At 36.1% G+C, this 26431-nt stretch overlaps 1 protein-coding gene across 1 annotated transcript in view; it reads left to right on the top strand.

Moving 5' to 3' along the window:
* OTOG (otogelin) overlaps positions 1-26431 on the top strand; it is a gene marked incomplete at both ends in the record, with an annotated part of 108286 nt that overhangs the window by 32523 nt on the left and 49332 nt on the right. Inside the window, 11 exons of the mRNA XM_082000185.1 lie at positions 721-933; positions 2528-2693; positions 3180-3254; positions 6659-6702; positions 7886-8039; positions 17518-17625; positions 21806-21944; positions 22175-22309; positions 23389-23535; positions 24157-24276; positions 25135-25251. Of these exons, the coding sequence (XP_081856311.1) occupies positions 721-933; positions 2528-2693; positions 3180-3254; positions 6659-6702; positions 7886-8039; positions 17518-17625; positions 21806-21944; positions 22175-22309; positions 23389-23535; positions 24157-24276; positions 25135-25251 (1418 nt within the window). The remainder of the gene's footprint in view (positions 1-720; positions 934-2527; positions 2694-3179; positions 3255-6658; positions 6703-7885; positions 8040-17517; positions 17626-21805; positions 21945-22174; positions 22310-23388; positions 23536-24156; positions 24277-25134; positions 25252-26431) is intronic.

Genomic DNA, 26431 nt, shown 5'->3' with positions numbered 1-26431 from the left:
TGGAGAAAAAAGCGGCCTGTACAGGAAGTCAGAAATTCTGGAAAGGGAATTTTAAAGTCCTAGTTTATGCATCTCATTTTGTGCGAAATGCAAATGTATCTCTTTCTGGCTATGCTAATATACCATGTTCTTTCTTTGGATCACCATTGCACAATTCTTTAATTAGTCAGAATTAAGATATTCAGATGAGTGCAGTCTTCAAAGTTTCTTATGTAACTATTTGATACTGCGCTGCTTCTCCTGTGCAATAGTGGTACCCCAAGCTAGCAGCTCCATGTGTATGTGCAGCCTTACGCAGCTGAAACAATGGGTAACAGAGTACTCTTTAAAATACTGACCTATTGAAGTAGTTATTGGGAATGACTTAAACTGAAGAGATATGTAATCGTGGGTGTTTATGAAAGGCACTGGGTAGTGTGTAACATCTGTTGCCTAACCCACATCCATGAATCAGTTTAAAGATAGAAGACTGTATGTAGGCTCTGTCTGTGTATTGTAAAGCTTTCCTGATACCTCAATCAGTCCCAGAACAAGCTCAAAACTATGAGCAGTTAACTTCTTTTCTGTCCTTCAATACAGTTGTATAGATATCAAAGATAGAAAGATATATATGGCAATGGTATAGAACCATGATCAGTTGCATTGTATAGAAGACACTTTTTATTCCAAGTCTCTTTAAACTCCCTCACTGAAACAGTGTTTAATCTGTTGTTTGTATAGCCTCTTATGCAGCGGAAGCTTGTAGCATCCTTACGAAAGAACTTTTTGCTCCATGCTACCCCTATTTGAGTCCTGTTCCCTATTTTGAGCAGTGCAGAAGAGACACTTGCAAATGTGGACAGATTTGTTTTTGCTCTGCTCTGGCCCATTATGCTCATCATTGCCGAAGATTTGGAGTTGTAATAGATTTCAGAGGAGGTGTCCCAGACTGTGGTGAGTTGCCTTTCACAGCTTCTAGTATTAAATAATCACTGTTTGAGGACTTTAGAATGACAATCAGAAAATAAAATTAAAAATATAGTTTTTTTTTAAATGAGAAGGATTAATTCTAGCATGATCTCTTGTGTACAGGACAAGGTTCTTTTTTTGCCAAGACGGAATTAGTACCAGTGTTATTAGAGGATTGTTCCTTTATAGTTGGCTTTCTTTAGTTCTTTTGACTTAAACAACGCAAAGATCTCTTTGAAGTGGTTGGAGGGCTTCAGATGTATACAGAATTAGAAATATGTCTATATCTCTTTCATGACTTTGAATATTTCATATCCATGTTGATATTACTTATGAGCTGCCTAAATAGATTTGTTCTTTTCCTCATATATGCTAGGTTTATCTAATTCTTTAAATGAATGAGATAAAAAATTATGGTGATGTATTTAGCAGTTTTCACTGGATTATTGTCAACATCAGCGCTCCGACAATCTCTCTGTTATCTTACTTTCTTACTGTCAGTGACACTGAAGTACACAGAGTGCTGAAATAAGTGTAGTGAATTGGTATTATTGATATTTAATTTAAAATGAATGGAAGAATATAGATAGCTAAAGGTGACATCTGTTACTTCTACACTATCTGCTATATAAAGCCTCACAAGTAGAGGAGTGGGATAATATGATAAAATTCTTGAGTTTATATGAACTTCCAGCGATGCAAAAGATGCTGATAGAACATGTAGTGCCCTTATCTACATTTTTCAAAATTACAGAATTGGTAACCCTATAAAACAATCCTAAACTGACACCTCTGATGTTTCAGAAGGTTTGGCTCCATAAACAAAGCTGAAAATCTTTTTTAAGGAACATTCAAGAATTTAACATCTGGTAGTTTTCATCACATCATGTACTTATCCATGTTGTAATGCATGAGAAAAAGGATTTTGGAAAGTTGGCCAAGCTGGAGTATCTGTATGTATATCTGAAGACTGGCTTGCTTGCAATCATTATTGCATGAATGGCTGTGTCCACTACAAATGAATCATTCAAACCATTTAATTTTATTTTACTTTTTTTAGAAGCAAGTATAGTTTTATTGGAATATATTTAAAAAGTCATGCTTGTAGGACTTAAATATGTGAATCTTCGTACTACTTCAAGAAATTCAGATCCTTTTTTTTTTTTAAGGAGAGCTTTATAGGAGATATATATATAAAAAGAAAACTGAGGGTGGTATTGTGCAACATCTGCAATCTACACACATTTTACTTACTGCTTTTAATGTTTTCTTTAAGACGCTGTGCATTTCCCAAAGCCCATGCACAGGAGCCAAGCAATTTCAGAGTTAGAGGGGAAAAAAAGTTTCAAATGTTTGGTTTCCCCAATGTAAACCTGGATTAACTGCACAGACTTCATTGTACTCATTATTACTGCGGATTTACATCTGTGTAGTTTACACAGCATAGTGCCAAGATACCAATTTTAGTGGAATTTAATGTGATTGAGAATGAAAGCATAAAGTTGTTTATCAGAAAACTGTTGGGAGATAGTTGAGTCTCTTGCACTGTTAACTTGAGAGATTTGTTTCATTTGGACAGCTCTTTCATGTGAAGATACAAAGGAGTACAGTACTTGTGTATCTACCTGTGGCAGAACCTGCCAAGCACTGTCGGTGCCAGAGACATGCAGCAGTGATTGTGTTGAAGGCTGTGCTTGTCCTTCTGGAATGTATTTGAATTCCAAGACTGAACGATGCGTACAGAGGTATGTAAAGTTGCAATTCTGATAGTCATGCTCGCTATTTTGGACCATTCCATTTGCAAGTCAGAGTGAAAAGCTAATAAATGTGTAACGTTGTAGATCTTATGCATCTGTAAATTTAGTGGGGATCTTAGAATTATACAGAACCTGTGTGACGATCAAAAAGTAGCTCTTCTATAGTACTGACACTCATCCAACATTACCAAAGCTAGTTTGTTACATACTGTCTGGTTTTTGGCGTAGAAGAGATACAGAGGGTGTCCACTGTTGTATAGAGGTTCTGATTTGGTTTGGAATGCACTCGAGTTAATGGCAGTATCGAGATCAATTTCTTGTGTTTTAAAAAAAAAGACACACAAACCCCCCCATCCAGCCAATCAAAAAACCTCACCAAAACCAACAAAGCAACCTACTGAACTTTGAACAGCAATTATGTCAATGGGAATTTTTTTTTCTTCTATTAGTTAATAAGTTACATGTTTTTTCCAGAAATGAATGCCCATGTTATTTTCAAGGAATTGACTATCCCCCTGGAGAAAATGTTATGACATCTTTGGGCAAATGGTAAGATACAAAACCTGGTTTTTCATCTGACTAAATGGTGTCTCTTTTTTAAGAGTTATGTCAAATCATTCTGGATAGCCTGTTGGGTTTTTTGTTGTTGGTTTTTTTTGTCGGTTTTGGGTTTTTTTAATGAAGCATATAGAATAAACCTACATCAGTTTTCTATGCATGTTTGGGCAGAGCTTCTTTAGAACTTAGGTTTTCAGGCTGCTGTGCCTAATAATCCAATATACTGAAGTGCAAATTAGAGAGAAAAGCCACTATAATTTTGCAGATCCATACTGATGTGGAGAGCTCCAGAAAACCCTCGGCATTTCCTGATTGTCCATTCAAGCCTGTTCAGCTAGACCTTCATTGCTATTCTCGTTCCCTATACCAGATTCTAAATCCATTAATGAAGAATAATTAAGAATTTGTCTTCCACTAGTATAGAATCAGTGTAAAAAAGAGCAATGTGGCTTTATCAAGTAAAACAACACAAATAGCTGTCAGCTGCAGACAAAGGTAAATAAACATCATTATTGCTTACATTTGACATTTGTTCTTGTCCTCTTGCTCTTCCATTTGCATCATTATAGTCATGACATTAAAGAAGAAAACTTGTTTAACTATTTTGGGTGCTGCCAAATGCATTCTTTTCAACAATTAGTTCTGTCTGGAGAAGGTTAAATAATGTGGACAACAAGTTCTGTAACAAAAAAACAAGCTTTCGGAATTCTTTTTCTTGAAGTAATGTTTGAGTTCTCACTGCCTGTGTCAGTTGATAGAGCATGAAAGTAAAAGCAGAGCAGACCAAATCATGTCTATGATAGATGAGTGTAATACTTCAGTTTGTTGTGAAGGCCATGTAAGAGATTAATAGTCAGATATGAGAGATTAATACTGTCAGACACTGATTGCAATAGGGAGACTTAGTAAACACCCACGCTCATTCTTACTCTCACTCTTGTCAGCAGCCTAGTGTCCATGAATACTGATCATTATAAATCTATATCTTAATAGTGAAGCTAGCTCATCTGTACCTTAAGGGCAGGTTCCCTGGAGAGTACCAGGCAACCCATTCTGCATATGGGGCTGTGCAAAGTCTGAGTGCACTGTTACCTGCTTTCCTGGATACTTTTGTTCACAGACAGCCCTGGCAGTCATGAGAAGGTAGATCTTCTCTTGGTAGATTCTTTGATTTGTTTCCTTTCATCCTCCTCCTCAAGGGTCTAGTTTAGCTAATTATGCTAAGCACTATAGTGAATATTTGGCTGGATGCACACTGATTATGTGATCATCTGCAAAGGCATTTTTTTAGAAATTACGACAGGTGAAAAACATCTTTCTATTGATTTCAGTGGAGTTATTTAGGATCTGGCAGCTTATGTTTCATGTGAACGTTAATTAAAATATATCTACTGGTTTACAACTACTAGTTTTTGAGATAAAATACGAGGTCTGTATCTCCTATTTAGTTGTGACATTTGCTTTCTGCGTTTTAGCAAGGTTGTATACACATCTGTTGAGGAAAGGCTTTCAAACATGGAGGTACAGACTCTCAGGTCCTCTGAATTACCTTGTGCTAAGTAATGCATTAGGAGTCATGTAGGGCTTTTATGTATGGATGAACTGGAAAAAATACACACAATGTACTGGTGTTTTTTAATCTGTCACTGTTTTTATTAGAAACAGTTATGGTCTTATGCTCTCTGTCTTTCTCAAGTGCTTCTTCCTCTTTGGAATTTCCACTTTCAAACTGGAATTTCTTCTCATGTTTGTCTATGAAGTAGCCTTTCTGCTCTGTTGTTTTCAATCAGTTCTTTAAAATATTTTCATTTTGATACTGATGTTATGTCAGTATTTGAGTTGCTTCCCTATCAGTTCTCTTTTGGTACTGTTTTGCCTGTTGTCTGAGTTATACTGTGAAGTCCTTGAGCAAGGACGCTTTTCCTACAGTGCTTTGGGGTACATACACAACTCCAAACATGACAGTAGAGTGGTTATAGCATGTTCAGAATTTTATTCTGGGGATAAAATTGGAATTTTATTACTGGGGATGTCTTAGCCATTGCAAAAGAATGGGAGAACAGTGCTGGAGTTCATGGGCTCAGGTTCTCTAGTGAAGCACAGGACCTGAAATGAAGCCACTTTTTCCCTGACAATGAGTTGCTATCAGATCTACTACCACTTTATAAAAGTACTTTGCTATTTTGGCTAGAATTAGGCAGGAGCAGACAGTATTATGTTGCTCAGTGCTTCCCTGCATACAGTACCTTTTTAGGGTTGAGTTTTATGCAGTTTGCTTGTTTCTTTGCTGAACTGTCATGTAGGGGAAACATGTTGTGTCTGTTCCTGTCTGTGTAATATTTTGTATATGTGAATGGGTATACATACTGCAAAATTTCTGATACACTATCTAAAACATTTATTTTGAATCTTGATTAGCATAGAATTGTTTGAATGTTTTTAGGTTCTGATTATGAACTGTAGTTCCAGTTGGTTCTGATAATAGTCACAGTAGGTTGCTATTCCAGTAATCCTATCATATTGCTGAAGCAAAATTAGTTTGAGACAGCATGAAGATAAAAATTAGCATCTGCATCACTGTTACCTTTTGTGGGCCAAGAACACTAAAAGAATTTAAACATTCATTTTGTTATAAATGAGATGAAAATTCATGATATTGAGATCTTTTCAGATGGAGAGTTTTTGTTCATGGTCCATATTAAGAGTGGTTGAGAAAAGACAAAATTATCAGTCTACTGTTACTATGTTTTGCTTGGGGAAAAGTCACTTCAGTCCAGTACAAAAAAATTGTGGCCATTGCAATAGCTTGTGATTGTATTATATTCAACATTGGGGTTTTGCCTTCAACTGTGGGATAACTTAACTATTGGTGTTGTCAAGATTTTCACATAAACTAATAGCTTGCTTTTCAGCAGAGTTCAAAGCTGGTAGTGAGGAAATGGAGCATTTATAATAGTGTTAAGAATGTTCATACAACAGTACATACTGAGAGTTTGCTGTAACATATAGGTATGTGTCTTTGGAGCTTTGTTTTGCTGCTATTGCTTGTTGCATTTTTGTTTTAGATGATGGTTCTGTTATGTACAGGGCATAGTTTATTATTACTGCACCGATATCTTTGGGATCAGTGTAGTGGCGTATTCCTGTATGTATTTTTATGTCAGCCCAGTCATTTTAACTCATACTAATATTATGCAGAAAGTAAAAGTTTGAAATATAATTAATATTCTTTGTGTAAGGTAATGCACACTTTATCCGTAGTTCTAATGTTCAATGCAAATGTTTATACAGTTATTTTGTATTGATTCATACTGCATGCTTCATTATTAAACAGAAAACATTAATATTTTATATCTTCCTGGCTCTCATTACATCTTCATGTATTTTTATTGCAGCCATTGCAGGGATGGAGTAATGAATTGTGATAACAACATAATAGGTGAGTGAAGAGAGAGAGGGAAAAGATCTTTCAAGTACAAAGAATATGTATCCTCCAATCTTTGTGGAACCTCTATCTGTAGTATAAGGTTGTGCAATAAGTACAAAATAACTTGCAGGAGGGAATCTGTAGTTTAGGAATTACAATATTTGTGTGACTGAAAGACAGACTGGTGCAAAGGAGCAGAACTATCCAAAATACTGTAAAATCTGAGCAACCTTTTTCCCAGTGCTTTAAAATACTAATTTTATTTTTAGATTGCTAATGTAAATAAGCTTAGCTGCATGACAAACAGTAGAACTTCAGTAGGACAAACAGAGGTTGACTTTACCCCATAAAACACGGTTGTAGGAACTGAACACTGGCAGTAATTTTTCGCAGATATTTTTTCTTTCCCTGCACCTGAGTAACTGAAATATGAAAAAATTATATTTCTTTTGTCATACTTAAGCAAAAGAATGTAACAGGTGCTTTTTCTATTACAGTATATTTTATATATCACTAAGTATTATGGTCCATACTCTTGATATGATGTTCCTTGTACTGCAGAGAGAGAGACTATTATTTGAGGTTTCAGTTCTAGAATTGCCAACTCTTTGGCCTTTAGTGGAAATCTGTTCCCGATACACTTGAAGGTGGTGATTGTACTGGCTTGACAATCATCCAGACCCTCTCTCACAAATAAATAAACAAATCACAGCAACCAACCAAAAACACTTTAAAACACTGCCACTTCAGGTATTTCTGTTACATATAGACAGTATGTTCAGCACAACCCAAAAGCAATTGTGCAAGAGAGTTGTTTTGTTTGTAGTTAGTGGCTCCAGCATGGAAAGTCACATCTAGCTCGCGCACCTTTTCTTGATATTTTTTGCTTTCTGTTGCTTTCTGTTTCTCTGATAGTACTTGGCATTTCTGTTTTGGAGGACTGATTCCTGACTAACTGTTTAGACATGTCTCTCACTAAATGAATATATTCCTTTCAGTATTTCGTATGAGATGTAGAGGGATTCCATGAAGTTAACTACGCTCAGGAGAGACAAGCCATTGGATGTTACTGGTGTTAATGAATGTTACACTTTTGTATTACATATTCTCAATCTAAATCTATTGCACACCTTTATGGAATACAAAATGTCAGGTGTGAAGACTAATGTGTTTTGTTTGGTTCTGCCCCCCCCAGCACACAGCTGCCCAGTTGGACAGATCTATATTAACTGCAGTAATCCACAAGTTGATCCTGAACTCAGCAGAGAGAGAACTTGCGAGAATCAGCTGCTAAACCTTACTTTCTCAGCACACCTTCCTTGTGTTTCAGGTTGTGTCTGCCCACCGGGGTGAGTACAGACAGATTTGCATCTTTTGGTGCACAAATGTAGATGACTACCTTCAGTAGGATTGAGTAATTAATTCTGCTAAGGACATACCACACTTCTACTTGGAGAATTTGACATGTCAAGGGGTGACCATGCGACCTGTGAAGGTTTAACCACAAAATGATATGGGCCATTGAATGCATAATGTGTAGTAAACTGGAGGTTTAGGTTGAAGGAGGCAGCTGGAGCTAAAGGTTGAACACCTCACAATATTAAAAACAACATAACAGGAATATAGAAAGGGCATTGAAATATTTTGATCCAATCCCTGTACTACAGCAGAACTGCGTTTACCTAGATATTTTTTCAGATATATAACCTCTTATTTGAACATTTGACTGAAAGAGTCCTATTTCTTCATTCCTAGGCTTTATTTTCAGTATTTTGTCCCTCAGAAAGGAAGGATATTTTAAGTCTCAGGGGTTTATGCTGAAAATGTGTAGATGAGCTGGTGTCGTATTTTGGAATCAAGCACTATATTGCTGAGAGATTTTTTAATATAAAAATAGCAATTATGTGTTTAGGTTATGTTGGTTTTGATGGGATTTAGTCTTTTAAGCAGATCGCTTGAAGTTTTTAAGTATTGTCACTCTAAAATTACTGTTTATGCCTTGAGAGCCTCCTCAAAAATGAAGAGTAAAAGCCAGATCCGCAACTGAACTGTGTTGAAATGTCATTTGAAGTCTGTGGACTCATTATGTGTAGATTTTTCTGTGTCATGGTAAGATATTGCTACTCAGACTTCTGCTTTTTACCCTAACATTCAGAAGCATGAAATGTCAAACTGCTCACATGAAATGGAACCTGTAATTAGTCCAACTCACAATATGGTACCCTGGTGAAAAAGTGCAGTGTTAAGATAGATTTTGAAATTAACTGGAGGAAGACATTTTCCTGAGCCCTCAGCACAGGAAAGACATGGACCTGTAGGAGAGGGTCCAGAGGAGGTCTCCAAAAAACCATCAGGGGGATGGAACGCCTCTCCTGTGAGGACAGGATGAAAGAGTTGCGGTTGTTCATCCTGGAGAAGAGAAAGGTCTGGGGAGACCCTATCGCAGCCTTCTAGTACTTAAAGGGCCTTAAAAGAAAGATGGGGACAGACTTTTTAGCAGGGCCTGTAGCGATAGGACAAGGGGTAACGGTTTTAAACTAAGAGGGCAGATTTCAACTAGATAGAAGGAAGAAATTTTTCACAATGAGAGTGGTGAAACATTAGCGCAAGTTGCCCAGAGACGTGGTAGATGCCCCATCCCTGGAAACATTCAAGGTCAGATTAGACGGAGCTCTGAGCAACTTGCTCTAGTTGAAGATGTCCCTGCTCATTGCAGGGGGGTTGGACTAGATGACCTTTAAAAGGTCCCTTCCAACCCAAAGATTATATGATTCTATTATTTTCAGAATTGCAAAATCTCATCCTGTGGGACCTGTCTGATACCCTTCAAAGCCAATACCTTCAGCAGCACTGTAGGGCAGGCAATTCAGCGAAGAATAAAAAGTTTGTGATCTGTGTTGTTTTGCATGACCTCTCTGAAGTTTAGTGCTTCCTGGTGTAAATTAGTTCTAGAATTTAAGCAATGTAAATGTTTTTTAGCATTGGAAGGCTCGGTGTCAAGTATTGGTATAGTTAAGAGGCAGAATTTTGTAATTTTCATTTCCTAGAGACAAATATACAAAATTAAGAAGGTCCATATTTACAGCAACTTTGGCAAACTTCTGTTTTCCTATGGCTCTACACTGCCTGTAGGGACACTGACACAAATTTCTGCAACTTCAAAGGCAATTCTAGGCAATCAGTTCTTACTGGTGAAATATAAAACCGAGATGACAATGTCCACTTTACACGGGTTAAAGAGCCATGGAATTACTTCAATCTTAACATTAGTTCTTTACTTGAAATAATTAGTTTCATTCCTTTATTCATACTTTTGTTCCTGTTTGAGGTCTTGCATCAGTTTAGCTTGATTCATTATCTGTAAGCTAAACTGATCTAAGCAGTAATGAAACCATTTTAACATGTCTGATTGTTTTTGGTTGATTTTAGGTAAACTAGTGACAAAAAACCCAACCTTGGTGTAGAAAAATGAATATGTCACAGTTAAGAAACCTGTGTAGGAAGCTACATTTTTTTCAGGAGGAAGGATCTTTCCAGTCTGTTTAGTGGGATGATTATTCTTCAATGATACCATGAAAGATACTTAACACAGAGAGGGGAAGAACCTGTTTTTGCAAAAGGTGATGTTAAGACTTCAAGAGGGCAATATTTTTATTTTGCAGTCTATTTTTATAGTATCTGGGGAGTCTGAAATATTCTTTCAGATACCTCACTATTTCTAACATTCTATCTATGTTGCACTTAGAGTACATTCTAGGGGAACTTGCATGGAACGGAAATTAAATACAAAATAAGTAAATAATAGTGAAAAGCAGTGGTAGTCTGAGTGATTCATTTGACCTCCTTTTTAGTCTACAGTGAATAAATCAGATGCAAGTAACTATGCTGTAAAAACTATGATCATATACTTTCCCTCTGTTTTAGAAGTGATTGAGGTCTAACAATAATTCTCCTGGAACATACACTCTGATGTTGTTTCACCCTGCTTTGCTCAAATATTAACTGATTTTTAGGCTTTCATTTGTGTTTTTTTCATACTATTTTTCATCTGTCATTGTTTAAATGGCAATTTCCTGTATTTCCATGCTGCATTCCAGAAAAATGATGTTCTGTTTACAACACAGTTGGTAATTTTTCAAGTTCAGTCTTTGAATTAAGTTTTCTGCTTCTGGGTTGATTCATATGATTTTTCCCTCTTTAACTATACCAAACATTCATGTTTTGACACTAAGAGTTTTTAGTCAGACTGCAAAAGAATAAAGAGAAAAGACAAAGAAAGAAAAAGAGAGAAACAGTAGTGTCTTCCTACATTTCTGCGTACTGTATGACATGTTTACCACAAATGGACATAGCTGGTTTGTGCTTGTCTTATACTGTACTGTATATACAATGTATGTAGGCTTTTCAAACTGACAGTTGAGGGTTAGCGGGACTTTTAGTGGCTACTTGGTACTGTGTTGTGTGGGTGTATATCTTTGCTTATTAACCATGTCACTGCAGCAGAGGGGCCACAATCATGTTGCATATGTAATTATTTTGCCTAGTTCAGCAACTTTTTAGAGCAGCTTTCCTGCTACTCTTGTGTGATCCAGTAGTAGTGGTGAAGGATTTGTGTAGTCCTTGGGGCTGCAGGAACAGACCAAACTCCATACCGCAATGCCAAGGATCCCTGGAGGGATCTGCAGATGTTCCCTGTGTTCTAGGAGGAGCACAGAAATTAAAAAGGCCTGAAAATTTAACACAGGATTCGTTGTTAAAGGATTACCTCAAAATGCTTTTGAAATACTGATTAATTGATCTGAGAGAGAGAATGTGTCGATCACATGTTTATCTGTCGTGGATCATGATGTAGAACATGCAGGCTTTACTGGATATGATGTATCCCATGCGTTTTAAAAAGCCATTTTCCCCCCTCTCTTAGAGAGCCCCTCGGAATAACAAAGGAGGTCAGGTTCTTATATATATAAAAATAATAGAAATTACAGAACCTATAACACTGAGTAATGTGAATGGCCCTGCCTCATCATGGAACAGTGGAGTTGTCAAGGTGCATGAACTAAACAACATTAGTTCAGTCCAGCTAAGCTACACGCCCCGAATTCAACCAGTGATGTCTGATACCTGTGCTAATCCTATTTTTATAATTTTTTTTTTTTTCTGATGGATTTATTTTAAGTATAGCTGGTTCTAATAGCACTTTGGGGCTTAAAGAAAGGGCAAATGTATCTTTATGGTTATAAGGTGAAGACTGAAGTTGTGTAGGTAGCTTCTGCTCCTTGCTTCCTGATCTCAGTTGATGCTCTGAAATAACCAACAACAAAAGGATTAAAATTTGTCAAACTGAGTATATATCACTAAAAAAGAAAAAAAATAGTAGGTATTTGTCATGGTTTAGCCCCAGCCAGCAGCTGAGCACCACACTGCAGTTTGTTCTCTTCCCCACCCCCAGATGGGATGAGGGAGAGAATCAGAAAAAACACCTTGTGGGTTGGGATAAAAACAGTTCAATAGGACAGCAAAGGAAGAGGAAACAACAATGATAACAATAATATTAATAATATTACTGGTAATGGAATGTACAAAACCAAGTGATGCACAGTACAACCATTGCTCATCACTTGGTGATTGATAGCCCATCCCTGAGCAGCAATTCCCAGCCAGCTCCAGTTTATATACTGAGCATGACGTTATATGTTAGGGAATATTGTTTTGGCCAGTCTGGGTCAGCTCTCCTGGCTGTGCCCCCTCCCAGCTTCTGGTGCACCTCCCTGCTGGCAGAGCATGGGAAGCTGAAAAGTTCTTGACTTAGTATAAGCACTACAGCTACTTAGCAACAACCAAAAACATCAGTGTTTTATCAACATTATTCTCATACTACATGAAAAACACAGCACTATTCCAGCCATCAGGAAGAAAAACCAACTCTATCTCAGCCAAAACCAGGACAGTATTAACAGATTTTTTTTGTAAAGGGAATTTTCTTCCTTGTATGTGAGCTTTTGAAAAGTATTTTTATATATATATATATAAAACTAAGTGCAATTTTTAAAAAATCTCCTTACTAGAAGAGAAAACTGAACATTAGGAGTATACCTGCTATATGTTCTTTTTATCTATTCATTGTCAAGCACCTCATTTGAGAAATGCTACCACAAGAAAAGCACTGTCATCTTTTAGAAGGCAGATGCTTTTATTTGGACTGACTTGGTTGAATTGTTTAATACTAATACTAATACTAATACATTAGTATTAGATCGTATTATCCATTCATATTTCCATTAACTGAAATATTTCATAACTTCCGTGTATATTCTATGTTAATTCTATCTTGCTGTAAAGACCAAGAGGCCTTCCAGCCTCCTAAATATGAATAATAAATAAAAATTGAGGGTTATGTCAATAGTTTGCAATACATATTGCCCCAAATGCAAATAGTAATTATTTCTACTACTTCTGTTACTACTTCATAGTGTTGCCTACCTATTAGGTCTTCCACATTTTTGACCTCTTATGGCTTTGTCCCCTCTACAAGCTATGTTAATTAAACCACATCCCTCTTCCCTCTTCCTCCTTCCCCCCCCCCCCCCCCCCAAAAAAAAAAGAAAACCGGCAAAAAGCCGGCAAAAAGCTGAAGTGGATCAGCCATGAATTACTGTAGACATGGCTTGTGATTGACACAGAATGGAGAAGGTTAACTGGGATTTTAGTTTTCTTGGTACCAAAGTATATGCAAAATTTTTTCCAGATTCCAAACACTTCAATGTTGTCACACTGAGTTATAGTCACTAAGACATCACGGACATTTGTGGGACCAGGTTTTGATGCTAGTGTTCCAATATACACCTCAGTTTCTATCTTGAATGAGTGGTGTGGAGTTGCGTGGCCTTTCAAGGCTGGATGCAATGTTCTCTAGTGTGGTAGGACAAGACTCCACCTATGCAGACAACTGTTACAATCTATGATAGAGAATACTCTCTTTTGTGCTGAACCTGGACTTCACTAAATTTGGGCCAGTTTACCCTAATAAGAATTTAGGTCTGTTTCTTTTTTTCATCATGTAGTGCTCTCATAAAATAGAGCTATGAAAAGATAGTAAACTGAAAGCTATAGTATCCTGTAATTGCAATGAAGCTTTGTAATTAAGAAATCAATATCATGCCATGCTTTTCCTCCAAAAATTTCTAAATCATCACTGTATTTCTGAAGTGGTGTACTGTATCAAATTATATGGAAGGAGCTTAAACAGATTCTTGAAAGGGTTTTCTTTAAGAAAAAAAAAAACCTCAGCAAACAACAAACAAACAAAATAAAGCTCATCACTTTCTAATTTGCCTAAAGAAAACAATTAATTTTGTCATCTTATAAATAAATCTGTGGACAAACCAACCTGTTAATGGGGGAATAGTGCAATTCAGTTTCAAATCCTTTTAGAAAACTAACTTTTATTAGAAGTAATTACATGAACTGTGTCATGTCTTAAAATACATCTCCTTAAATTAATTCAAAGTCCTGTCCTTTTGGTATGGGTTAGTATCCTTTTTCAAAAGATGTACTGCTCCTCAGTTTAAGTAAAGCTTAGAATTTATTGTTATTAGTATGAAAATAAAAGTAGTGTTCTGTGCAAACCTCTCTTATGGATGACCCTGCTGCTGCTATCATGCTAAGTATTTTTAATTTTTTCCTTTTTCTGGTTTAGGCAGAGTTTTGGAGAGGTCTGTTGGCAAGATTTAATGTGTTCCAGGTAAATAAGGATTACCCCTTATGGGCATACCATCATGGCTATGCACTCTGTTTCCTCAGGAAAATACTCAATTTCTGCAAAATGGGTGGTGCTTGGCAAATTTACTTAACAGTTCTTTGTAGTAAACTGGAGAGGGTGGAGGGAAGAAGAGGTAGGCTGTAAAAAGCTCCCTGAACAAGTAAGAAAACACTCATTAGGAATAGAGTAACTCTCCCTGTCTAGACAGTGAATGAACAACAATGAAGCCATCAGGTGCTACAGTAATGTTACAAACATCTGCTGTATTTTAAAAATTGATTTATCCTATTTTCTGGTTACGGAAGCCATGGGTGGTGGTGGAATTCTGGTATTAGAAATGTGACCTGCTGCGTATTTCATTCTTTTATCTCCCTTAAACTCTATTACAGACCTTTGTAGGAAGATTTGTGAAACCCTCAGTGAGCAAATTTGTTGTTTGGTCAAAAGTGTTTGTGGCTGCATAAATCAGTTGGCAGTAGGCTGTTGCAGAAGGGAGGGGAGAGAGCCATGCAGTATACAACCTGTTGAAAACTGCTCCAGTGAGGCTGTGAGAGAGTTATTTTTTTAGTGTTCTGGTCCAGATTTGTGGGTTTTGCAGAAGCAAAGAAGGGTTTGTTGACTCACGGGAGACATGTTGCTTCTAATGATGCCTTTACCAGGACTATTTACATATTTGTGTGTACGTGAATGAACAAAGCTATACACAATAATGAGCTTGTAATGAAACTGAATGTTAAGCATGGTGAAGTGATAGCTATCATCGTATCTTTGCAGTTCATTGTAGCTTAGACAGTAAGTATAGGCGTCAAGAAAAGTGTTTGATACTTCAAAGGAGAGCTGTGCAAGGCCTTTCTATCGGGTATTTGTGGTGAATTCTTAGATCATTGAAATCTATCCATTTGCTTGGCTTTGCAAGAGAGAAAGCTGTTACCACTTGTTTTAGCCGGAGTAATAACATGAGGAAAAAAAATGCATTTAGTGTTACCTTGTCAGTGTGATGCTCTTTGTGTCTGAATGTGCCCTGTTCAGTTCTGAGCAGCTTTAAACCAGTGGGAATTTCAGTTTCATAGTTAATTGTCTTCAAGTGACACAATACTTGAACAAGTATGGATTACAAAGAACACTTCATGTACCCTGGGGGAAAATTACAGTTTTTCAGTTTAATGGGGGAGGGGGTTCTATGATGTCTGCACATTCCCATTAAGAAGAGCTACAGACTTGCAAATTCCCATCTGAGAACACACTGAAGAAGAGTCTAAGTCATAGTACACATATTTCCAGTTCATTAATATGAGTAAATAAGATGTTCCATGATAAATGCAATGATAAAATCTTTCCTTTTGGGTACCAGGGAAACAAAACAGTGTCATCACCCTGTTTGTCATGGCTGTGCCTCACACCTACGGTCTCTTGTCCATGGTGGAGTGTCTTGCCCAAATTACAGTGCTAAATATCAGAAATGCCAAATCTGTTTTCTCCACAAAACTGTTAGGAACACAGGAAAACCTGTATAAAATTTGTGTTACTACAGAGAGGTACTGGAATTCTAAACAAAATTACCTTGAAAAAGAAAAAAAGATTATCAGCCCAACAGCACCATTTTAAGAGACTGTTTATGTCACAATACAAATGGATTTCAAAACTTAGAATTCAGAAACAAGGATAATGGTAGATTGCATGGTGCCTATAGGAAATCCTAACTAGCATGTTAGTTGTTCCAGCTTCTTACGTTGTATCAAACAGGATCCTGTGTAGGGACAGATACAGAACCCAAAACAAGTTGGAGCTACACCAGTTAAAGACACTGCTATAGCTTATCAAGAGTTCACGTTTCACAGTTTTTGACTGGCAGATTGATTTGTTATTAAAGGTGTTCTTCTATCTGTTATTGGACCTTTAGGTCCTATACTGATATCTGTTTGCCTATCCAGTAGCATTACAGTATTTTTTTAAAAAAATTAATCAATTTTTGGAAGAAATATAACTTTCTTGGGCTCAGTGAAAAGATAGCTTTTTAAATAAAATAATACAATATTTCTGGCATATTTCCTGAAATTTGTTTGTAGAGTCTGTTTGAGATCTCTAACTCTCATATTTCATTTTTTTGATATTATAAGAAGCAGCAAGTATTTTACTTTAAAATTTAGACTAGTTGCTTTATTTTGTTTTGCTAGGCAATAATTCCTCTATTATTTCTCTGTTAATGGAATATTTTTCAGAATTTTTTTTTAATTTTCAATTTTTATCTGTTATTCTAGGAGTTGTGATTATAAGCACAAATTTATAGCATTAATCTTGAGCTGTGAATAGCTCTGCATATGGTTATCTGTGTTGTCATGAAAATCTCCTTTGAAGGCTGTGAGGATATTTCTGCTAATAAAGTTAAGTGTATTTGTGATTGATTGCATAAAGGTGCCAGTTGTACAGAAATATGTACTCAATTTTGTGCAAACAGGATAGCCGTTTTGATATTGATTAAATTATTCACAGAGCAAGAGGTGTAGCTACAGCAATAGGAAAATAATGCAGCAAATGAAAGCTCTTTAAATCAGGTGAAGAAAAAAAAGAGAACAAGAAGAAATCCTCATTTAAAAATTTTTAGAATAAATAAGCTATTGATTTTTTTTGTAGTAAGAGCACATACCACTAGAGCAAAGGGGTATAATGGCTCTCACATCTCTTGGAAGATCTCTTGGCTTTAGTTAAATATAAGTTAATGGGCTGAGTTACAAGAAATCTGGTGAAATTTAGAGGAGGTCTGGAAAACCTTAGTTCCCTGACCTTAAAAATTGTACATTAATGAATGAGTCTTCACAGAGTTAGTGGTTGAAGGGCTAGTGCCCAAAGTGCTAGCATGAGCTACAATAATCAGGTACCTGTGGAAGGAAATTACCAAATTACTCATAATTACTAATAAAACTGTACCTTTTCAATTTCAGAAGATTTTAAATATTATTTGTTTTTCAATAACAATAATGCTAATAATTTAAAAGTTTAGGAAAATATTTTGTATATAAATACCAGGTGTACTTCTGCTGAATGTATATTTTTTGTTCTTTTTTTGACAGTCTTGTTAAACATGGGGATGTGTGCTTGGAAGCAGATGAATGTCCATGTTCATGGAAAGGAAAGGAATACTTTCCAGGTGACAAAGTCATTTCTTCCTGTCATACATGGTAAGCAGAGTTCTATTTAGGTGACTATTTCATTTTAGTTGTTTATGGGTTGATTATTCCTTCATGTTTCTTAATCACAAATTTCACACCAAATTCTGGTAAACCATCTACCCTAATTTGGTATTTACATTTGTTCAAAGAGCTATTAAAATTATGTGGTGTTTAGGATTTGTTGTTTCAAGGAACTTGTATGTAACAAAATAACAGTTATTTGGGAATTTAAAAAAAAAAGAAGCTTGATTTAGAAAAATAACTGTTTTGATTATGTAGGTAATCTAAATTAATATCCCTTGGCCAGTGTTCCTAAATTAAGGTGAAATCCTTTAAATATTATACCTGAGTGACATTTGTTAAAGCTTTTTACGTACTCGTTTTCACATTTAGCATTGAATCTGAGCAGTCTAAGGACCCAAAACATAACCCTGTGGCCATAAATAATACGCCTGCTACAAAGATAAAATTAAGGGGATTACTGAGCCACATCATGTACTGAGCATAGGAGCATATAAATTGTTTGCAAGTTTTGCGTGTGTGGATAAGATAGCTTAATCAATCGGCTTTTAAAGGAAGTGTTCCAATAGCAAAGGATTGATAGGATCACTCAACTACATGCAGAAGCCTATTCCTTTTACTATCCAGCGTTGCAAATGCAGCACATACCCTGTAGTTACGTCACTTTGCAAAGTTTCCTTGAGCACTCTCAGTAGAACGTGGTACACTGCCATTTCAATAAGCTTCACAAGAGCAAAGATGTGAAAATATACCACATCTGCATGATCCACAAACAAACCTTGATGGTCCCTGCCTGCTTTCTTCTCTGACCACTGTTGAATGGTGCAAGCTAGCCGTAAGCGGCACTATTTGTCTTACCAGAGCCTCAGAAAAATCAGCTGTACTGTCAAGCATCAAGATACTATAGTAGTGGTATAGTCTCCAGCTTCTCAGCAGAGCAGTTCCTTCGTTTTGTCCCCTTCTTTTAGCTTACCAGGAACATTTAACTGGTGTCACCTGGTAAACTACTGCTCCTGGCCTGCACAGCGCAGTATAGCCTAGTATGGTGAAGGCTTGTCCAGTCAGCACTAATCACTGCCTTGTCTGGATGTCGTTGCCCCCTCCAGCCTTGTGCTGACTGCCTACCTCTGCCTCTCGTCAGGTCCTCAGTATCTGCTCTAGAAGATATTTGTAGCCCTTTGGTCGACTGGTGAAGCGACTTACAGGCCATCTCCACTGGGCAGGCAGGTAAAGCGATCCGGGTTATTCACCCCCTTATTTCCAAAGGCCTCTCCAATTGGACCTGGTGTGGCATTGCTTGCATCAGAAAGAACTATTATCTAACACTTAATCTCTATGAGACTTCACCAAAGGCAGCAGCAGTGCAGGCAGAAACACACTGGATATTTAGCCTTCTCTCTTTTTTTTTCTGAGGCCAGGCCCATTAAATTCACGTACAAATCCTTAAGGTTGTCATGGCTTTTCTAGTCTTCTATGTCCAGAAGCACAGGCAGATTAAGTGATAATGGCTTTTTGGCAATCAGTTATCCACTGACAGATGGAAAGCCTGCAATAAGCTTTGCTTGATATGAAGTGTAAAAAGTCTTTGAGACTGCTTTAGGTGTATGCAAGGATGTATGGGATATGTCAAAGAAAATGTGCATTTTTTGCTCACGCAAAGCATGAGAATAATTCTGTGCAAACCAACCCACTTAGGCATTCATAGCAGTTATGATGACTTTAGTGCTACTTAGTGCACAGAAATAGTGTGCATTGATACTAAGTATCATCTTCTTAATTGCTGATGTAGTGTTAGCAACATAACTATGAATTTGATTTGTCTATTGAACAATAAAATGACAAATAAAATCATTTCTTAAATTGGCAAAACTACCAGTGTAGTGTCGGGAACTTTCAACCCAGGCTCAGGGGTCTGGCTGAACTGCAGTTCTAGATTTCCCAAATTTGGTTTTCAGTGCAACTGCTTGATATTGTTTACATGGCAAGATTAAACACAATGGTTTATTACACTAACTGAAGGTATCAGAGCATCATTTTGATGCTGTGCAAGGTAAGATGGGTGGTGCAGTTAGCTATGCTGGTTTGCTGTCATACATTGAGACCATTGAGCAAAAATGCTGTTAGTCTCTGTGGGTTGCTGAATTGGGCCTTCTGTGTTCTTAAACAAATGCTTCTTGGAGACGCTTTTTTTAAAAAGCTAGTCAAAGTTTGGGAGACACCAGTAGCTTATTCCAGCTACGAGTCTCTAGATTCTGATACTAAATGTTAGTTTACTTAGTATGAAACAAGACTGGTGCAGAGGACTTGGAAGACACTGTGTACCTCTTAAGCCCTTCCTTCTGACTCTAAATGTGTTAAGACTTCTGAAAAAGAAGGTATGCAAAGGGTCTTCCTACTCTTCACATGTTAAGAAATGTTTCTGCATGAGCCCTTAACAGATCAGCACGTGGAGGAGGATTCGAATAGGCCAAGAGTAAAAGTAAAACCTAATGTCTCACAGAAAGCATGAGAAGCAGCACTTATTCTTTCAGTCCAAGTATAATTTGTTCTATTTGCCTTTCTCTCCATTGGCTTGATGAGGTTCCTGCCTTAGGTACCACTCTGAGGTGACTAGAGTTAGCTAGGTGAGTCCTACTGCCATCTGCTTGTGCTTTGGTACAGCAAACATGTTTGTCATGTCCTATGTTCAACTAATTTTAGCCATGTGCTTAGTGTATTTATATATGTAGTTACACAAAACACAAGGTGTGGGCCAAATCAATGATGGGATAAGTGGAGTCTTGGAAAATCTGGAAAATTACTCTAGGTTGATGCAAGTTACATGGTAAGGCAACAGAAGGAAACATGATGTGCTAGTAATTGGAGCTGCCTAGATTTTCTAGATAATTGCTGCTCTTTAGAAAACAGTAGTGTTCTGACCCTGTCATAGGTGATAGCAATATGAACAGAAAAGTAAAAGTTATACTGACAAAAACTTCCTACTGCTTGGTGCTTCAGTATATGAGATGCCAAACATTAGTGATTTATCAAATTCTTCCATAAGTCAGATTAGTACTTTAGTTGTAAAATGTGAAGTATTCATTTAATCAGGAAATTGAAAATTCAGTATTTTTGAAAGTAAAGATAGATATGTGCCAAAATTATATCACATGCTGTATTTAGTTTAACCTATATTTATAAAATACACCCATAGTAAAGTTATACCAGATCACCAGCTCTACTGTCTTTCCTGAGGGAAGATTTAAGTGTCCAGGTGATTTAGAAACCTAAAAAAATAACTTTTTTTCTTTTTTAAAAGGACTTGTGGATGCAGGAAATGAAATTATATCCATTATTTAGAATCTTCTTTAATTTCTGAAAATGTTATTTAAATTGCAAGAGAGTGATGCGGAAAGAGACATAGTATCTGGTGCTGCAAAGCCTCGCTGTTAGGCAGTTATAAAGCAAAGGTAATTTCAGGAAGGTCTGAACAGTCACTTAAGTGTATGTGTGATGAATGCATTTTGATGCTTAAGGTGGCCATAGACAGAACTTGAACTATTCTGGAAGCCCCTAAAGTATTAGGCTAGGGTTCGGGGATGATAATACCTCAGCATCTGGGGGAAAAAAAAAAAAGCCTAACAACTGAAAATACAGTTCTTTTAAGGAACCTAAGCACTAAAATAGTGCTACCGAAATTTTTCCTTTGCACTTCTGTGAAATTCTCATTCAAGCAGAGAGTGAATAAATACTGTCATAATAGGACACATTGCTTGTTGGTTCTCAGATTCAGCTCGTCTAGAAACAAACGTTCTGTGAGAAGCTGAAAAAGAAGCTCTAACCTGTGGCACCTTATTGATGTCAGTTAGTAGAGAATAAATTATATTACTTTGGGTGGCATTTTTTGTTTTCTTGTTTCAACAAAAGAAAGGCCTTTTCAGTGCCTATGTGTTCTGGAACCTGTAAATTCTAACAGGAAGAAACACAGACTGTAAGAGTTCAGTACGTACTTTTTTTTTTCCTGAGAATCAATTTATATATGTTGCTTCTAGTTAACATTTCAAAATGTTTTATGTCCACAGTCTTCATACTTGCATGGCTTTTCTATTTTTGCTTCTCACTGCAATAGCTGTAATCATTTGTGTGTGGTTAGAATTGATATTACCGTTATTGGTCATACATTTTTCAGCATTTGCCAGCATGGATCATTTCAATGCACCTTCCATCCTTGCCCATCAATGTGTACTGCGTACGGGGATCGGCATTACAGAACGTTTGATGGACTAACATTTGACTTTGTTGGAACTTGTAAGGTTTACCTTGTTAAGGTGAGACTTTTTTGTAAAACCTTTGTAAAACTGTACTTAAAAACTACCTGTTAAAAACTGTCTTACTTATTTCCTATCTGTACGTTTTATTGATGTTGCTTAGACTTCGAAGCATACATAACATTATTATACACTGAGGTTTCTGCTAATTCAACTATATAACAATATACATATTTATATTAGTATATTTAAAAGTCTCCATTTCTTTTTTTTCTTTTTTTTTTCTTCAGGGTACTTCTTCAACCAGTTTTTCTGTTACTATAGAGAATATTAACTGCTTTAATACTGGAATAGTTTGCAGAAAAAACATTTTCATTAATGTTGGAAAATCTTTTTTAATATTTGATGATGAAACTGGAAATCCAGTAAGTTTCAATCTTTTAACACTGATCAAAAGGTAGCATATGTACTTCTCTGGGTGTTTTTTCCTTTCGTTACCAAAACCAAACTGTGACACTTAAGTAGCAGAGGTGTAAATATCTTTACCATGAGCACTGATCACATCTGGATTGGTTAATGGAAACCTTAAACAAAATTTTGTCTATATTTCAAGAAAATGTTAGATGAGATGATTGTAATTCTTTTGTTTAGACTTAATTCCTGTTTGCTGTCTTAGGAAAAATCCAGATATTTTTAAGTTAGTGGGAGTTTTGCTATTAATTCCACTAGATCTAAGAGTTTAGTCTGGTCTGGAATATTCCTGTACAACTGTAACAAAAATTAAATTGCAGTCCCTGGTATATCCTCCACAGTCTTAATTTTATTTTTGTTTTGGCCAAACTGCAAACTCTATTGCTGTAAATATTTAGTGTATTTAGTAATTTTAGTATAAATAGTACTTTTTACAGCTTATACACTGACTATACAAAGGAAGTTGTGTCTCTCTGTATGAGGTATCATGTAATTAAACCAGACATCTTAGTCCATACTACAAATAATTTGGAATATGATTGTTATTGGATGGAGAGAAGAAAGCTTTGTGTAAATAAGATGGCAATCTCTGGACATATTTAGACAATTCTGTATTTCAAGAAGATGCTCCATGCATCTTTATACCTATCTATATTAAAAAAAGCATGTGTCTAAGACTTCCTGAATGCAATGATGTATAACTAAGAGAAAATCATAACCAGGTTACTTAAGACTAATTTTTTACCTCCCAGATGAACATTAACATTTTAATCTTCACTCCAGTTGCCATTACCCATCCTGTGAGTTTGATATACAGTCAACTCTTAAAATAGTAAAATCATAAAAATACAACACAGTTCAAAATCCAAATCCAGGCCACTTTTGTTTAAGCACTTGTCCCTGTGTGGCCTTCTTTCAGTTTTTGGACTTCTGAGAACTGTCTTGTTTGTTTTATTTCTTTCATTTCCTATCAAGTGAACATTCTGTGAAGATGTTATTTACATTATAAGTTGCCTTGTCTTATTTTGAACAGAGCTTATCTAGTTACATAGATGAACTACAAAAAATACAGTTATGGAAAGCTGGTTTTTTCACTGTTGTTCATTTTCCTGATGAGCACATCACCATTCTTTGGGATCAGAGAACAACAGTTCATGTACAGATGGGTCATCAGTGGCAGGTAAGTGGAAGTCAGCACTCTTATTGCCATTTTTTTAGGTACTTACATAAGACTTATTAAGTAAGACATGTTGTCATTATTCAGAGAATAGACAATGTGTCAGAAATCATGTAGGAACTCAGTGGCAGAGTCATGGAGAGAAGCATTCGACTACCTTGTCAATTAAAATATTAATTTTCATTTACTTGTTTTTGTTATTGTGTCACTATTTACTGTCTAACTTCTGTAACAACAGAAATAAATATATTTGAGGCAACATTCTCCTTCAGTACTCATCCTTATATTACTGGAATAGGTGTTATTTTGCTGAAGCATAAAAGAGCACATAGCTAGCAAACAGGTCACTTCTCTGAAGAAAAGATCAGCTCCTTTCTCAAAGGCTTGGAGACACTTAGTTGAAAGGTAATAATATTAATGTTGTCAAAGTAAAACCTTTTCCATAGCTTTTTTATCACAGAGATGAACTGGTTTGGCTGAAATTTAGCTGAAAAGGGTCAAGTACTGACAAATTTATAATTAAGCAACTGAAGACAGGAACAAGTTTTGAAAATGGTCATGGCTGGTAGTGTTTTATATTGTGTGGAAATATATTTTCTTAAATATATATCTTTTTTTTTCCAGGGTGAATTGACTGGATTATGTGGAAATTTTGATTTGAAGACAGTAAACGAATTGAGGACTCCAGATAATTTTGAATTAACAAACTCTCAAGACTTTGGAAACAGCTGGACAGCTGTAGAGGTACCTAGTAAAAAGAATGTGTTTGCTAGGGTTGGGTTTTTTTGCTGTTACATCATATAACTTATCTGGAATTAAATCAGAAATAAATTCCTGTAAGTATCAAATGGACAGCAATGCAAATGGCTATAACAATGGTTCTTACAGATATCAGAATCCATTAAGGACAAGAAAATAATCACCTTTTTTCCTACACAGTGCTACAGTGTAAAGAAAAATGATATACAGTATTCTGAATCTACAAGTGTGTTTTTGAAGACGTTTGAACAGTAGTAAATTTTTGACATAATGGAAGAATTGTGGGTTCACTTTAGACAGTGTTGTCAGTTTAGCTGTTCTTTTGTAGCTGGAAAATATTTAACCATGAAACCATAGCAATGGAAAGAAAAAATATTCTTTCCATATGCTGTAAAGTTAAAAATTGAACTTTAATACCATGTGTCTAGTGGTGTTCATAGAAATTTTCCTTCCTAGTAGTTAGAGTAAAAAGGTCTGATTTCTGACACTTACAATGTACATTGTCTGAGTGAACTTTGTTATTTATGTAAGCTAGATTTTTCAGGTGTAAGGACTGCAGATTGGTACTGTACGGCAGCTCTGTTTAGACCTGTATGTATGTATGTGTTTTTCTGCTGCTCTGGGACAAATGAAACAGTTCTTCAGATTGTGTGGTTTTCCTTTTCTGCAGGTTAGCATCCCCTTTTAATTCTGTATCTTAGTCTGGCTTTAGTTTCATAAATGATGCAGTTGTTTTGTGTTTAACATCTTTTTTTAAAAAGAAGACAAAACTATACCTTCCAAGTTCAAACACAGAGTGGTTATGAAACAAGTTTCTCACCTTGATTTTGCTTTCTGGTTAAGTGTGTTGACAGCTCTGACATTCGAAATCCGTGCAGTTTGAATCCCCTTAGAGAGCCATTTGCCAAGAAGGAATGTGGAATACTGTTAAGTGAAGCATTTGAAGCTTGCCATCCAGTGGTGAGTTGTGGTCATGTATAGAAAGACATGAAAGTGAACATATCACTAGAGAGAAACTTCACTCTTCAACTCGCATCACTTTAAATATTCATCTTGTCTTCCATAACATAATAATTTTGACTACTATAGCAAAAGAACACAAAGAAAGTCTAAGCCATGCCTGTTATCATTTGAAAATGTGAATGTTTAACTAGACCTGTTATAAGGACGATCTGCATTTAGGTGATCTAGACAGTAAGCCACTTTAGCACCAATTTAGCTTTCTACAATATGGGTAGTCCTATTAGTCCCTTTTGTAATTAATGTAGACAAAATTATACCCAGTTTGTGTTACAGGTTTTTTTCATCCTAAGCGCTATTGGCATAAACATAACCACTTGCTTTATTTGTTCAAATGTATTACATAGCACACACATTTTTCAGGCATATTTAAATAAATTGACAGTTTCTTCTAGGCAGTATCAGATGTGAAGAACTCCATTCCTAGGAAAAAATGCATATATCTTATCACTTAGGCAACCAGCTAAGGAGATAAATGAACCATGCAACATGTTCTGACAGTCAACAGGCTCAGGTTCAACTGGAGAATGAGGTGGGACTCATTTCCAGAGCTAGGTCTTATATGGAAAATGACATATCCCAAGATGTTCAGGTATTGAGACTGTGTGCTTGGCTTAAAGAGTGTAAGTGTCAGAATGGTTCCTAGGGAGAAAGGAGATTTCATATGAAAGACAAGCAGTAATTTTGCAAGGATGCTTAGTATACTATTTTGGAAGAAAGTGAAAGCTGATGTTAAAGTTGTGTAAATGTAATGTCAGTTTAGTCCACTGTATAAGGTAGGTAGCAACTAAGTTCCTCATAAGTGTGTAAGCATTACTCAAGTGTAAATCCGTGTAAAATGTGTAACAATTCAATAACCAAATTAGCATTGACACTTTTCTTTGAAACTTTGTCACTTAAGACTTCAAAATAATCTAAGGGAAAAATAACAAATTCACCTGTGAAATTTTTTAATAATATGAAGAGAATGAACCACTCCCACATGGAAACAAGAGTTTTCCATCTACTTTATTTCTTACATTTTATGTCAGAAATGTTACTATTTTTTCTTTATATTTTCATACATTTTATCTACTTTCTTAACACTTCTGAGATTTATTGATTTGTGATCAGTTTAGAG

This window comes from Phaethon aethereus, assembly GCF_964289735.1.
Source record: "Phaethon aethereus genome assembly, chromosome: 5".
NCBI classification, from domain to species: Eukaryota; Metazoa; Chordata; class Aves; order Phaethontiformes; family Phaethontidae; genus Phaethon; species Phaethon aethereus.
This window is presented reverse-complemented; position numbering and strand designations above follow the sequence as displayed.